The sequence below is a fragment of the Pseudorasbora parva genome, chromosome 12, assembly GCF_024679245.1.
Source record: "Pseudorasbora parva isolate DD20220531a chromosome 12, ASM2467924v1, whole genome shotgun sequence".
In the NCBI taxonomy this organism is placed as follows: domain Eukaryota; kingdom Metazoa; phylum Chordata; class Actinopteri; order Cypriniformes; family Gobionidae; genus Pseudorasbora; species Pseudorasbora parva.
The window spans coordinates 6484981-6498631 of NC_090183.1; the positions used below are offsets into that span (position 1 = coordinate 6484981).

The following is a 13651-nucleotide window of genomic DNA, read 5'->3' on the forward strand; positions in this document are numbered from 1 at the left end:
TTTAACCATAATCCAAATTCCAACAGCCTATGGGTTTTATCGAGCGTGATGCAAACTGCCAATTGGCCAACAAAGTAACGTCATACCTATGGAAGTAAAACTGTGCCACTGGATTTTGAATTCTAATTTTTAGCACTGAATTTTTTTACATCAAATTTTTAACACTGAATTTTATTTTGCATCTAAATCAGACTTTGAATTTTAAAAGCCATCGAATTTCTAGCACTGTTTTTTTTGCCTATGACATTTTTTCAATGTTTTAAAAAAATTCAGTGTAAAAAGAAATTCAAAGTCTCAAAAAATTCAGTGTAAAAAAATTCAACGTCTCAAAATATTCAGTGTAAAAAAAAATGTATGTCTCAAAAGATTCAGTGTAAAATAATTCAACGTCTCAAAATATTCAGTGTAAAAATATTCAGAGTCAACATCCGGGTAACCAAGGAGAAGCAATCGATCCCTGTATCAAATCATTCAACATCCAGCCAATCATTTACGCTCCATTGGTCATGTGACGCTGAAACAGGAAGGCGGGGGAAGTTCACTTCAGGTGAGCTCCAGAGCTCAGCAGCATGGCTCAGAACACACACGATGGCGCTTCAGTGAGTTTACTCATGACCAATGGAGCGTAAATGATTGGCTGGATGTTGGATGATTTGATACAGGGATCGATTGCTTTTCCTTGGTTACCCGGATGTTGACTCTGAATATTTTTACACTGAATTTTTTGAGACTTGAATTATTTTACACTGAATCTTTTGAGACATTTTTTTTTTACACTGAATCTTTTGAGACGTTGAATTTTTTTACACTGAATCTTTTGAGACGTTGAATTTTTTTACACTGAATTTTTTGAGACGTTGAATTTCTTTTTACACTGAATTTTTTTAAAACATTGAAAAAATGTCATAGGCAAAAAAAAAACAGAGCTAGAAATTCGATGGCTTTTAAAATTCAAAGTCTGATTTAGATGCAAAATAAAATTCAGTGTTAAAAATTCGATGTAACAAAATTCAGTGCTAAAAATTAGAATTCAAAATCCAGTGGCACAGTTTTACTTCCATACCATACCTGGTTGCACCACTTTGACTTCCATATTTTTTTGTCTATACTGTGGCAGTCAATGGAGCATATCAATATATCTTATTTTGTGTTCAGCAGAAGAGCAAGAAATTCATGCACGAGGGTGAGAACGTAATGACAGAAATGTGATTGGGTGAACTATCCCTTTAAATTGAAACTGCAAACCGCGTGTGATTTTTGTCCGCATTAGGCTTCCATAGTCGCCATCTTTTTACCCAGAATGCTCTGCTAGTCGTCACGGCGCCATTTTTACAGACCTGCGCGCTGAGGACACGAGAACGGCAGTCAATGTTGTTCATATTCTCTTCATTTTAGTACCTCACTAGCATTGGTTTAACTTGGGTCAGTCATGTAAGTTTACAATATATACTCCAATATTGACTAGTACAAAGGGAAGGACGAAATGGAAATATTAAAAGGCGCACTACTTGACACATGTAGCATGCTAACACGCTAATCATTCAATCATCAAAAGGTTAAATGTTAGGATTTTATAACTGATATAAGCAAATAGTGCGGATTATTCAGGTCACAGATCTTCGTTAAATAACTATGCAGTTTTTAACGATGTGATACAATAGGTGTGCTTCTGTTGTTTTCTCTTGTGTATTAGCATATTAGTGCCGTGAGGCTAGGAAAACATGCAGCATGACGAATAAAGGTTTTTAATGTTGTGTTATTCAAAATGATATTTAGAATATCAAAAGCATCATAAACACAGGTAGAAGGGATCTCTTGGACATGTTCACGGCCTTAACGTGTTGTTCTGCTGATAGCGAAAGTGGTTGTTACGTTGACATTTACAGTCAGTTACTTCATTAATGAATTTATTATTAATCCGCTAGAGAAGACAAAAACTATCAATACATTAAGCAATAACAAATACCAGTGTTCTCTATGGTGTGTCCAAGGCAATCAAAATCATGAGATCAAAGTGCATGCACTTTATGGAGTGTGTTAGTTTGTGTGTAAGAGTTACAACGGTTAAGCAAGTTGTGTATTGAGTCTTTAAGCACAGATCTGTTTCTTTATACTACTAGAGCTTGATGTATGTGTTTGTCTTTGCAGCGTGATGGGGGTGAAGGCGCAGCGTCCTCGCTGCTTCTTTGACATTGGCATCAGTAATGTACCAGGTAAGACTATATGCACTTAGTAAGAGAGCTGTTCTTCAACGTCTGAAAATGTTGGGCTTATTTCTGTGTGATATTTTTCTCCTGGTTTTCCTTTCTACAGCGGGTCGAGTCGTCATCGAGCTCTTCTCTGAGGCGTGTCCCAAGACATGTGAAAACTTCCGCTGCCTGTGCACAGGTAAAAAAAAAACAAGCACGTATGTTGGATAAAACAGTAAAGTGCTCCTTAAATTTCACATTTCTAACTCTGTATAACATTTTGAGTCTTTTGATATCTTATCTTTCTATATGTTTTTAAAATATTTTAACACAGACAATGTCTAATGCCGTTTGTCAATGTGTTTTCTTTTTTACCTATGGATCTCACACTCTGTGAGAGATACTGTACATGGGGGCTGCATCCGATATTGCGTTTTGGTTCTCTTGAGTGTGTTTTTTTTTAGTCGAGATGTAAAAATAAGTACACTTCTATATAGAATGAATGTTTAATGATTGTATTCTGGATGTAAAACATTTGCCATGTTGCCCATATCATGTGACACACAAGCGTCTGTTGTGCCGCTTAACTGCCATTCCCAAATCCTCTCTGGTGAAAGTCAGGCGGCATCAGAATCTCGCCTGAAGGTGTAGGTCTTCTGTGTACTTTATAATGAGTACTGTAAATTCAAACAAACTCATTTTGTCAAGTAATATTTTTTGAACTTACAGTAGGGAAGTGTGATTTCAGAAACGCTAGAAACACATCCTATGTCTTTATTATGCATTGTGGGTATTTTCTTCTCCAGGTGAGAAAGGAATTGGAAAGACTACCCAGAAACCTTTGCACTACAAAGGAAGTCTGTTCCATAGGATAGTGAAGGACTTTATGATTCAAGGAGGAGACTTCACTGAAGGTGCCACTGTCTTACTTTTTTCCGTTGTATTATGTGCATCTTGTGTGCGATGACATTTGACAGACATGATTGCCTTAACAGGGAATGGCAGGGGTGGAGAATCTATATACGGAGGATTCTTTGAAGGTGCGTTTCCATAAGATTTTACTTATCAATCCTAATATCACTGGGTTCAATATTTTGACATTTCTTTTTCTAGATGAAAGCTTCTCAATGAAACATACCAAGGAGTTCCTTCTGTCAATGGCAAACAGAGGGAAAGACACCAACGGCTCACAGTTCTTTATGTGAGTCCAACACACAGGCTTCTTCCGGCGTCCCTACTTTCCTCTTGGATAATGGATGGCTATCTGCAACTATCATTTTCTTTTTTTGCAGTCGTGATGTGGAATAAATGTATATGTCCTCAGTACATTGGTCTGGTCTTGAACGAGTTATGAACTGCGGATGATAATGATCCAGATTGATTTATGGTGTGCATTAATCGCTGTTTTTGTGTTTGTTAGATTTGTATTTACATTCTGCCTCACTGTTTTGTGTCCCTGACCATAGAACTACAAAACCAACTCCTCACTTGGACGGGTAAGTTTGGAGTACAGCGTGATCTATTAAGGATTAGTCTTTGATAATGCAGTACCAACCAGTAATATTTGATAAACTAACTGCTAGGTAACATTCATTCAGTAGTATTTAGTGTTTAGTATATCAGTGGCAAGTATATATTATATGCACTGTATTTCCAGTGATTAATGGGTTTGTTGCTTTCCCCCCCACCAGAATTCATGTGGTGTTTGGTCAGGTGATCTCCGGCCAGGAGGTGATCCGGATGATCGAGAGCCAGAAGACGGATACCAACAGCCGACCCTATGCCGAGGTCAAAGTACTCAACTGTGGGGAACTAGTTCCAAAATCTAAAGGTGATACTGTATTTTATCTCATTATGTTTAGGATTTTTTATGCATTTTAAGTTATTAGCTTGTAGCTACTAGGAATGTTATGGTGAGGAATTTTCACACTGGTATATAAATTTGTGACATTACCAATATTACTGTAGCCTAGAAATTTTAGATGCACCCAAGCGGCAGCAAATCTAATCTGCCGCGAGTATCGTCTAGCAACGCTCAATACACGTCTGAGCTGTAAAAACCAAACTCTGTTCAGGCCAATTACATTGTGTCTAGAGTTGGTGGGCGGGGCTTAACATAATGACGGCCGAGTTGCACTTGCGTGCTTCTAGTAAACACAGAAACTGGCGAACTGCGGTCTTTCGAATCAGCTTTGACCACGACTCTTGGAAGTCTTGGATTTAAGCTTTTCTCTGAGAAAAGAACAATGAACGACACTGAAGTCATTCTTAAAAAAGGAAGATGTGTTCGGAGTTTTGCTGACCGGATACAGCGAAAGTTAACGGCTGTCAACTAGCTGCACTATCCAATTGCGTGCACGCTGTGCAGAGAAGTTTAAAAGACAACCGTTTATCCCGCCCCTCGGATTGAGCCCTGTCAATGTTTAGTGTATAGACCAAACATCTTAATGTGGGTCTGGCTTGTCAGGCTAATATTACTGATAACCCTGGAAAAGTTATGGAATTTTAAAACCGCAAGTTCCAGGCCTAGAAATGTTTTGTAAAAATAGATAACTATTTTGGTCAAGTCATGAAAATTAGTTCTAAACATTTATATAATATAATATGTTTGTGATAATATTGGTTAAACAAACTAAAATACTTAAGTTCATTCAGTCCATCCGAGTAGCACTGTCAGATTTCGTTTTGCAGTGCTGATCATTATAAACAATCACACACATTCCTGTTGAGCTTATGAATCTGATGGCCAATCAGAGATGTTCAGATTAGTCATGGCTGAAATTAAGTTTGGTTGCTCTGCTCTGACAGCTCGTTCTGTATGGAGCAGACCAGGCCTTTCAGACTATAATTGTAGCGTTTGTTGTCCAACTGAACAAAATTATTTTTATTGATATAATAAAGCTAAATGTTTGTGGGGGCAGTTCCATGGTGGCAAGTAATGTAATTGGTGAATGGCTGAACACTAGTCTACTGCAGCAAGCCTTCTAACTATAAAATATAACGTCATTGCGTTTCAGAATATGTTTGCATGCAATTCATAACCGAACGCAAGTGTTAAGTGTATAAAATGGCCTGTTTTTTGGCCTGATGATTTAGACATGATTTAGATCCAGTCACTGTCTTTCATATCTTTAGTTTTTGTACAGCATTCTACAAACAAAAATAAATCATTTAGAAGCTCTGTCAGTTAATTAAGATTTGACAAATGAATTTGCACCTTGATAATACTTGTTTATTATATGACATTAATTGTGATAAGATTGTCCAGTGTTTTGGGCGTCAATATTTACTTTCATGATCACTATGGCTTGTGTTATACAAGGGGCTTGGCCATTCCTATAAACTTGTATGAACTAAAATTATACTCTTATAGTAGTGAAAAGATGATCTCTGAATCCAAAAAAGATAATGGTGGCCATCACACTTTTTTCCCTAGTCAAATTATGCGTGGTTGTTTTTAAAATATTGTTTAAACTCCTTTTATTTAGCAAAGAAAGAAAAGAAGAAGCATCAGTCATCCAGCGAGAGTGAGGACTCTTCCTCAGACAGCTCTACGGGCTCAGAGGAATCTGAGAAGGAGAAGGAGAAGAAGCGGCGGAAGAAACACAAGAAGGAACACAAGAAAAAGAAGGAACAGAAACACAAGAAGAAAGAGAAGAAAGGGTACACTTTTTGAGTACCTTTCACCTTTCAACAGTTGTTTGAAAGTTAAGAATTTGCCTTCCACATACTAAAAGGTCTACACAGTACCAACACTATTACAGAAAAATAACAATACTTCATTTTTTATGTGTTAATAATATTTATGGCTGCACGAGATATAGAAATTATTAAAATATCACATGTACGTACTGAAATATGCATATAACAATGGCTTACTTATAAGCTGCTATAAGTGACGTAGGGCCTACTCACTCGCACAGGATGCTGGCTCTTGCGGAGCGTGTGATCCCGATTTCAGTTCTCTTCCGCAGCTTATATGGCTAAATACACACACAATTGTCAAAATCCCCGTCTTGGTGAGTCACATTAAACAATCAGTTATTTCTAAAGTGGAGTAAACCGTTGGAAAAGAGAGCGCATGTAACAACATCACTTTTACTCGGGACATGCTAGCTGGCAACATTGGATTCTATTCATTATGCTAAGCTAGTGGCAACCCTGCCAAACTAAAACAATGCATGCACTGAGATAAATACATTTGCCCGCATATCTAAATGTAGGAAAGAAGTTGAATAAGCCTTATTTCTAAAAACGGTGGAGTGTTCCTTTAACAAATTCATCATAATGTGCTTAATGGAGTAAGAATTTGAACATGTTTTCTTCAGGTCTGATGAGGAAGAAGCTGAACCCCAACCTTTGTCAACCATCCGCCCAGAGGAAGTCCCGCCCATTCCAGAAAACCGCTTCCTAATGAGGCGAAGCCCCCAGAAGGCCAAAGAAGAGGAGCAGGGGAAAGAACAGAACAAGGAGGACTCTGGGAGGGAGAGACAGAGAGAAAAAGACAGGGAGAGGGAGAGAGAGAGGGAAAGAGACAGGTAGATGTGGTATTTAAATATTTCACCCAGTAATGGTGTGGAGGTTAATTTGTTTGAAAAGAAATGTATTAAATATTAATATTGTGTGATTATTATTACTTTTATAATCATTATTTTCTCTAGTTCATAACTTTTGTGCTTTATTCTAGACCCATGGCGAATTCACGGCCAAACCGCACAAGATTGGTGATGACCAGGTCAGGACGCAGGATTAAAGGAAGAGGACCGAGGGTGAGAGAATGTATATGGTTTGCTTTGAAAGAACTCATAATCTGTCTGTGTAAATACACTTCCGTTCGAAAGTTTGGGCTTGGTAAGATTTTTTGTTTTTGGCTTTTCTGCTCACCAAGGCTGCATTTATTTGATCAAAAATACAGTAACAACTGTAATATTGTAAAATTATTACACTCTGAAATAACCGTTTGCTATTTGAATACATTTTAAAATGTAATTTATTTCTGTCAAAGCTGAATTTTCAGCATCATTACTCCAGTCTTCAGTGTCACATGATCCTTCAGAAATCATTGATATGATTTACTGCTTAAGAAATATTTCTATCTGTTAAAAACAGTTCTGCTACTTCATATTTTTGAGAACTTTGAGGTGATTTTATTTTAAGGATTCTCAAAAGAAAAAGATTTTAAGGAAAGTTCAAAAGAACAGTATTTATTTAATATAAAAATCTTTTGCAACATTACAGATGTCTTTACAGTCACATTTGCTCAAATGTAAAGACTGAATAAAAGTGTAAATTTGTTTTTTAAAGTTTGTTTTACATGCATTGAAATTAGGGGTGCGCCAAAACTTTGGGTGCCAAAAATATTATATATTAAATGACACTTTGGGTTTTTTTGTCTGAAAGAGACATTTTTTATTTTGCTCCACCTCTGTTCAGTGGTTAGGTTTTGTTCTGGCTTTAGCTGTTATCAGAGCCTGGTGTGACGCTGTGCTTAAAGGAATAGTTGACTTTAAAATGAAAATTGTCATCTTTTACTCCCCCTCAAGTTGTTTCAAACCTGTATGAATTTCTTTCTTCAGCTGAACACAGACAGTTAACTGGAGCCATTGACTTCCATAGTAAGAAAAATAAAATACTGGCTCCAGTTAACTGTCTGGTTACTGACATTCTTCAAAATATCTTCCCTTGTGTTCAGCTGAAAATAAATAAATTCATACAGGTTTGAAAAAACTTGAGGGTGAGTAAAGGATGACAGATTTTTAATTTAAAGTGATCTATCCCTTTAATATTCCTTAAATTGCAATAGCCCTACTGTAGTGTAACATTGTGTGGTAATCTGGTGTAGTCGTGTTGGTAAAACGACGCTACCCTCTTATTCATTGTTCTGCTCCTCACTACGCTTTGATCACATGCTCTGATAATTATAGCTTTGTAGGACTATACATTATTTGGATAATTGGTTAGAAAATTAAACTCTCTATATGAAATCTAAATCTGTTGCATAGAACTAAATATTAATACATTTTCTGTCCAATTATAGTGTTACTGTCAATAAAAGTGTGGTTATTTTATTGGCTTATATTTTTTTCATTCAGTAACATTTAAAAATATTACATTTAATTAAGTCTAAATTTTAATACAATTATACAAAAAAGGTCATTTAAAATGAGGAGAATCATTTTTCATGTTTTTTGACCAAGTCTATCCAAAAGTTTTGGTTTCGGCCCAGAATTTTCATTTCAATTCATTCATAATTTAAATGTTTCGTTTTTTATTGTGGTGAGGAAATTTAAACCTCAATTTAATTTATATATTTTGTTTTGACTTTCTCTTCTGTCCATCTGTAGCGATATCGGACACCTTCTCGATCACGCTCACGGTCGTGGGATCGGTTTCGGCGCAGTGAGACGCCTCCACACTGGAGGCTTGAAATGCAAAGGACACAGAAAGCTAAAACTAACACAGCCGCCACCCAGGACAGATGGATCAAAGGGGACAAGTATGTCAAATATTACAGTACATGCAAATATTATGGGATATACAGGATTCATGTACGTTTTTTGACGTTTCATTCCGCTTTTGGCACATAAGCATTATATCAAACATTTATAGAACTCTTGTTATTGTTTTATTGTTAAAAAATTATATTGCGATAATAATCATTGTTGTGTTATCGCCCAGTCCTGATCAGAATTTATTATTAAAATTTGCTTGAAATGAATATGTCGTGTGTTTAAATTTTTTTTTTTAGAGGAGATATGTCAGAGGGAAAGGCAGAAGCCACTGAGCCAGCCAGCGACAACAAAGCTGCAGGACAAGATGAATCAAAAAAGAACTCTGAACGAGAAAAGAGAGATGCAAAGCGGGACAAATCCCGTAGTCCATCCAGAGGAAGAGATAGGAAGAGGGACAAACATCGCTCCAAAAGCAGAGATCGGGATGCACGGAAAAAGACTGATGCTGATGCGGAAAAGAAGAAAGCTCGCAGCCGGAGCAAGAGCAAAGACAAGAAGAGAGAAAAGGAAAAGCGTGATAGAGCAGATGACAAGCGGGGACGCTCGAGCAGCAAGGAAAAGAAAGACAAAGACAAAGATGGCAAAGAGCGAGGGAAGGAAGGCGAACAGAAAGACCGAAGCAAAGAAAGGACCAAACAACATCCGGATGAGAATGAAAAGGAGAAATCTAAGGAGGTGGAAAAGAAGAAGAATGGAGAGCAGCGACGTGACCGGTCAAGAAGCAGAGAAAAGGGTCGCGATGCATCGCGGAGGTCCCGCTCCCGGTCGAGGGGCCGCGGCCAACGGGGCCAGTCACGTGACCGAGGCCGCGACAGGCGTCATAGCAGCAGCCGGGACAGAAGGTCGTCTCGCCGGTCAAAAAGCAGAGAGCGAGACCGAGCTCGGGATCGGGGGAGAGATGCAGAAGACAGAAACAAGAGGAGGAGCACAGATGAGGCAAAGGGCAAAGAAACCAGAGGACGAGACAGAAGCTCCAAAGAACGCTCTTCCCAGAAAGATAGAAGCCGAGAGCAAGACGATCGACAGAGCAGCAGGAAGAGGAGAGAAAAGAGCGACAGTGGAAGCAGCGATTCGGAGAGCGAGGACGATAAACACAAGAAAAGAAAAAGGAGCGTGAGTCCAAAATCAAAAGAGAGGGTAAAGGACAAATCTAAGAGTCCAAGAAAAGAAGCAAAGAAAAAGGATGCCTCTTCCAGTGACAGTGACTGACACTGCATGTGCCACTCCTATTTTGAGTTATCTTTTCCCCACACAAGCATCAAAGGTCTGCTGTTCAGCAAATGATACAAAGAGACTGACATTTTAGTCATTGTGTAAACATCGTGGACATGCCCTGCTCCTCAACGCCTGGAATATTTTTAATGACTGATACAGACAGTAAAATCCTAATTTGTTTCAATTAATTCAGTCATATTTGTCCTGCTTTTATCTAACATTTGTTTTTTCTTGCACATATCTCGACGTAAACGTTTAGCGAGTTCCTTTGTGAAAATGGTTGCTTGAACTTTTTTTTTTTCCTGTCTGGTCTGAGCAGTTTTTTTAAAAGGGTTTGTTGGGGACATGTTTGCGTACCTTGGCGTTTTGTAAGGGCTTTATGTTTATAAAGAGATGACTGTTGGGTTCTGCTGAATTTGACAAATAAAAATTGATTCTGAACCTGTGAACATTGATTTCAGTGGTCCTGTTGATTAAAGTCATACTACTAAATATATTGAAGTACAGTTAGCTTATTAATATATTAGTAAAGTTTGGCTGATAAGTAAAACATTACATTCTTTTCAAAATAAAATAAAATATTTAAAACCATTAAATGTAATATTAAGCAAATCTGAAAGTCTGAAATTTATTTTAGTTTTGAATTTTAGCAGTGTTTTATATGCAACTACTCCCATTATTGTGCATCCCTATTTGCTTTTTGATATTTAATGGCTACAAATGAATATTCGAAATGCTTATACTTGCATGATCATACTGGCACAATTTTTGTTTTACACATGCCATTTTGCTTACATAACTTCCAAAATACACTCTTAGTGTACACTATTTCTGTTTGTGTTTATAGATTTAAATTCCAATCTTTAAAATTATGTACACAAACTATAGTCTTTATATAACATTATTCCTAAAACATGATTTATTTATTATGGGTATTTGATGTTGGACTTTATTTAGAGATAAATAAAAATATCCAAAATCCCGTTTGTAAAGAATAAATAAAAATTGCTATATATAATAATAAAATCAAAATGTAATGTTATACAAGTTGATTATTTTCCCTATTCATGCTTGAAAATATTGATGCAGACATAAATCATTTTTGAATAGTAGTCATAAAAATATGAAATACGTCAGCAGAATTTAAGACGATTCCGGTTTCATCTCGAATAAACTGATTCGGTTTATTGAATGAATAACTGACGAAACGGAAAGCAAGAACGGCCAGATTTGAGTGACCAATCGGAGCGTCGCATGACGTTTGATCGACGTGAGCCGCAGCCTATCAGAGACGGGCAGTGACTAATCATGCTCGGTGTTGTAAGCAAGTGTCTGTCTCAGAATCGCTAACAAAATCGATTAATTCACTCAGGCTGCCGCTTCAGGTCAGTATATGTTTGATGTCCTTACATGCATTTCGTTACTTGACTTGCTGCGAGAGGAACGTTGAACATTTGTTTGTCGGCCATCATGTCAATATTGTGTTTTTCTGTTATTCCCAGCGCAGAATGAAGACATTAGTAGTGTTCGACTTTGACCACACTATAGTGGATGACAACAGCGACACATGGGTGATCCGCTGCACCCCCGACCAGACGTTACCGGACTGGCTGGAGAAGTCATACGAGAGAGGCCGCTGGACCGAGTATATGGGTCGAGTCTTGACCTACATCGGAGACCAGTCCGTCAGCCCGGACCACATGCGCGCGGTCATGGAGAGCATCCCGTTCACCGAGGGCATGATCGAGCTCCTGACCTTCATATCCGAGAACAAGCACGACATTGACTGTATTATAATCTCCGATTCTAATACCGTGTTTATAGACTGGATTTTGCATGCATCAGGGTTGAAGTCCGCTATAGATGACGTCTTCACTAACCCTGCAAACATAGATGCGCGCGGCTACATGAGTGTGCGCTGCTTTCACGCGCATGACTGTACGCAATGTCCTATAAACCTGTGCAAGAGGAGGGTGCTGCATGATTTCAGAGAGAATCAAGCTAAAGCCGATGTGCATTATGAGAGGATTTGCTATATAGGAGATGGAGGAAATGACTTTTGCCCCATTAAAGAATTGAGAGAAGGGGATATTGCAATGCCTAGGAAAGGATTCACCCTAGAGAAACTGTTGTGCAAAGCCATTTCAGAGGGTCCAGAAGCACTCAGTGCGAAAATCATACCCTGGACTAGTGGCAACGAAATCCTACGGGAATTACGAGCTCTAGTTGAGTAATACAGTATTATAGGCAATATTGTGACTGACCAATAGAATATCAATATGTTTATTCTCCAGTAGATGCATTTTGTGCATGTACTCCTATTATAGATAATTAACATACGCGCACATAAAGCATCCCTTAATTTACTTGATAAATTCATTTGGGCATGGTGCAATAACTGAGTTTGTTTTGTTGCATTTGTCTCGGAGATTTAAATCATAAAAATAAGATCACTGTTAGGATTTAACAGATATCTGAGGTGCTTAATATTTAATCCATTGGGGTTTGCTGTAGAACATTAAAAAGAACAAATGTAAATGTTTTAACATGCTGGATAAATATTTATTTGCACGATAGAAATTTCCCTTTAATATCACTATACCAAATGAATGCCATTATTGTCATGTTGTATGAATTAATGCAGCCGGGCTGTGACAAAAGCCTTTAACATTGCAATCTGGTACTACTATAAAATGAAAACAGAAATATATAGATATAATACGAACCAGATTATTATTTTTGGAAACCCTAATCTGCTTTATAGTACCATGTTTTCACAGTGGGCCCCAAAAGTCTGAGACCACTAGTTGTGAATATTAAAACTATTCTGAAATATTAAAACAATTTCCATAAGCAAGACATAACATTTGAATTTAAATTTTTTTTTAAATATACTCAACATACTCAACTCAAATATGCTCAACTTATTATTGAAATGCTTATTTATGTCCAGATTTTTAATGTGGTCTCAGACTTTTGGCCCTTGTTTTTTCCCCCCTCCTGGGCCGTAGTAACTCGTGCTGACAGCATATAAGGTGTCAGACATGCTGCTCTTGATGTAGATTAACAGTGCTGTGAAAGTTTCTTCTTGAATAATCCTGAGGTTTAGATGTGTGTTGGAAATGCAGCCTGATTCACAGTGTTGAATTCAAAGCAAACAGAGGTGAATGGAGGACAATGTGGACTTTAGAATTGGTTCATATGGCTATTTACAGGGAAGCTTGCATCTGTCAGAACAAATCCATTTATATGACTGGATCCTTGCCATATTCACCTTAACTAAGACCTTGTTCCTGTTAATATTTACAACAAATATTGTCTCGTTTGTATTTTTGACACACACGTTTAGTGTCCTATTAAAAATGAATAAAAAATGAATGTCCTGTCTTTTGGGTCTTTGAATAATTGCTTGTTGGATCGGAGGTGAGACGAGGCAAAGGCAGCTACCATAATTTACTGAGTCCAGATGATGATGTGCACAAACCTCTTAAAGTAATATTTCACTCAAAAATTATCATAATTTAAACACCCTCATGTTCAAAATTCATTTATCTCTTCTGTTGAACACAAAATTAGAGATTTTGAAGAATGTTGGTAACCAGACTGTTGACTGTATTGACTTTCATAGTAAGTCAATACTATACTACCCCCCCCCCCCCCACACACACACACTATATGGATATTTCATTGAGAGAAAGGAAATAAAAACAACTGAAAAATATGTATTAATAAATT

General features: G+C 37.4%; 2 protein-coding genes across 4 annotated transcripts; both read left to right on the forward strand.

Annotated features, from left to right (window-relative positions):
- The first annotated feature begins 1279 nt into the window (after positions 1-1279).
- ppig (peptidylprolyl isomerase G (cyclophilin G)) lies at positions 1280-10365 on the forward strand. 2 transcript variants are annotated; one of them, XM_067458897.1, is made up of 13 exons: positions 1280-1431; positions 2149-2213; positions 2314-2388; positions 2996-3103; positions 3185-3229; positions 3303-3390; positions 3656-3685; positions 3881-4020; positions 5678-5852; positions 6518-6727; positions 6877-6958; positions 8534-8685; positions 8938-10365. In XM_067458897.1, the coding sequence occupies exons 2-13, from the start codon at positions 2153-2155 to the stop codon at positions 9908-9910; spliced, it is 2139 nt and encodes a 712-aa protein (XP_067314998.1). In that variant the 5' UTR covers positions 1280-1431; positions 2149-2152; the 3' UTR covers positions 9911-10365. The 2 variants fall into 2 exon arrangements, with proteins under 2 accessions (XP_067314998.1, XP_067314999.1); XM_067458898.1 differs by having other exon boundaries at positions 1347-1422.
- A 791-nt stretch (positions 10366-11156) lies between these two features.
- Positions 11157-13303, forward strand: phospho2 (phosphatase, orphan 2). 2 transcript variants are annotated; one of them, XM_067458249.1, is made up of 2 exons: positions 11157-11301; positions 11424-13303. In XM_067458249.1, exon 2 carries the CDS (start codon positions 11425-11427, stop codon positions 12148-12150), a length of 726 nt encoding a protein of 241 aa, XP_067314350.1. In that variant the 5' UTR covers positions 11157-11301; position 11424; the 3' UTR covers positions 12151-13303. The 2 variants fall into 2 exon arrangements, with proteins under 2 accessions (XP_067314350.1, XP_067314349.1); XM_067458248.1 differs by having other exon boundaries at positions 11186-11301; positions 11419-13303.
- The last annotated feature ends 348 nt before the right edge of the window (positions 13304-13651 follow it).

Bases quoted from the DNA above. Each gene is read 5' to 3' on its own strand.
- phospho2 (XM_067458249.1), top strand. From the start codon at position 11,425: ATGAAGACATTAGTAGTGTTCGACTTTGACCACACTATAGTGGATGAC.
- ppig (XM_067458897.1), top strand. From the start codon at position 2,153: ATGGGGGTGAAGGCGCAGCGTCCTCGCTGCTTCTTTGACATTGGCATC. The intron at 2,389-2,995 runs GTAAAAAAAAAA...TTTCTTCTCCAG, and splicing joins CTTCCGCTGCCTGTGCACAG to GTGAGAAAGGAATTGGAAAG. The intron at 3,686-3,880 runs GTAAGTTTGGAG...CCCCCCCACCAG, and splicing joins CCAACTCCTCACTTGGACGG to AATTCATGTGGTGTTTGGTC.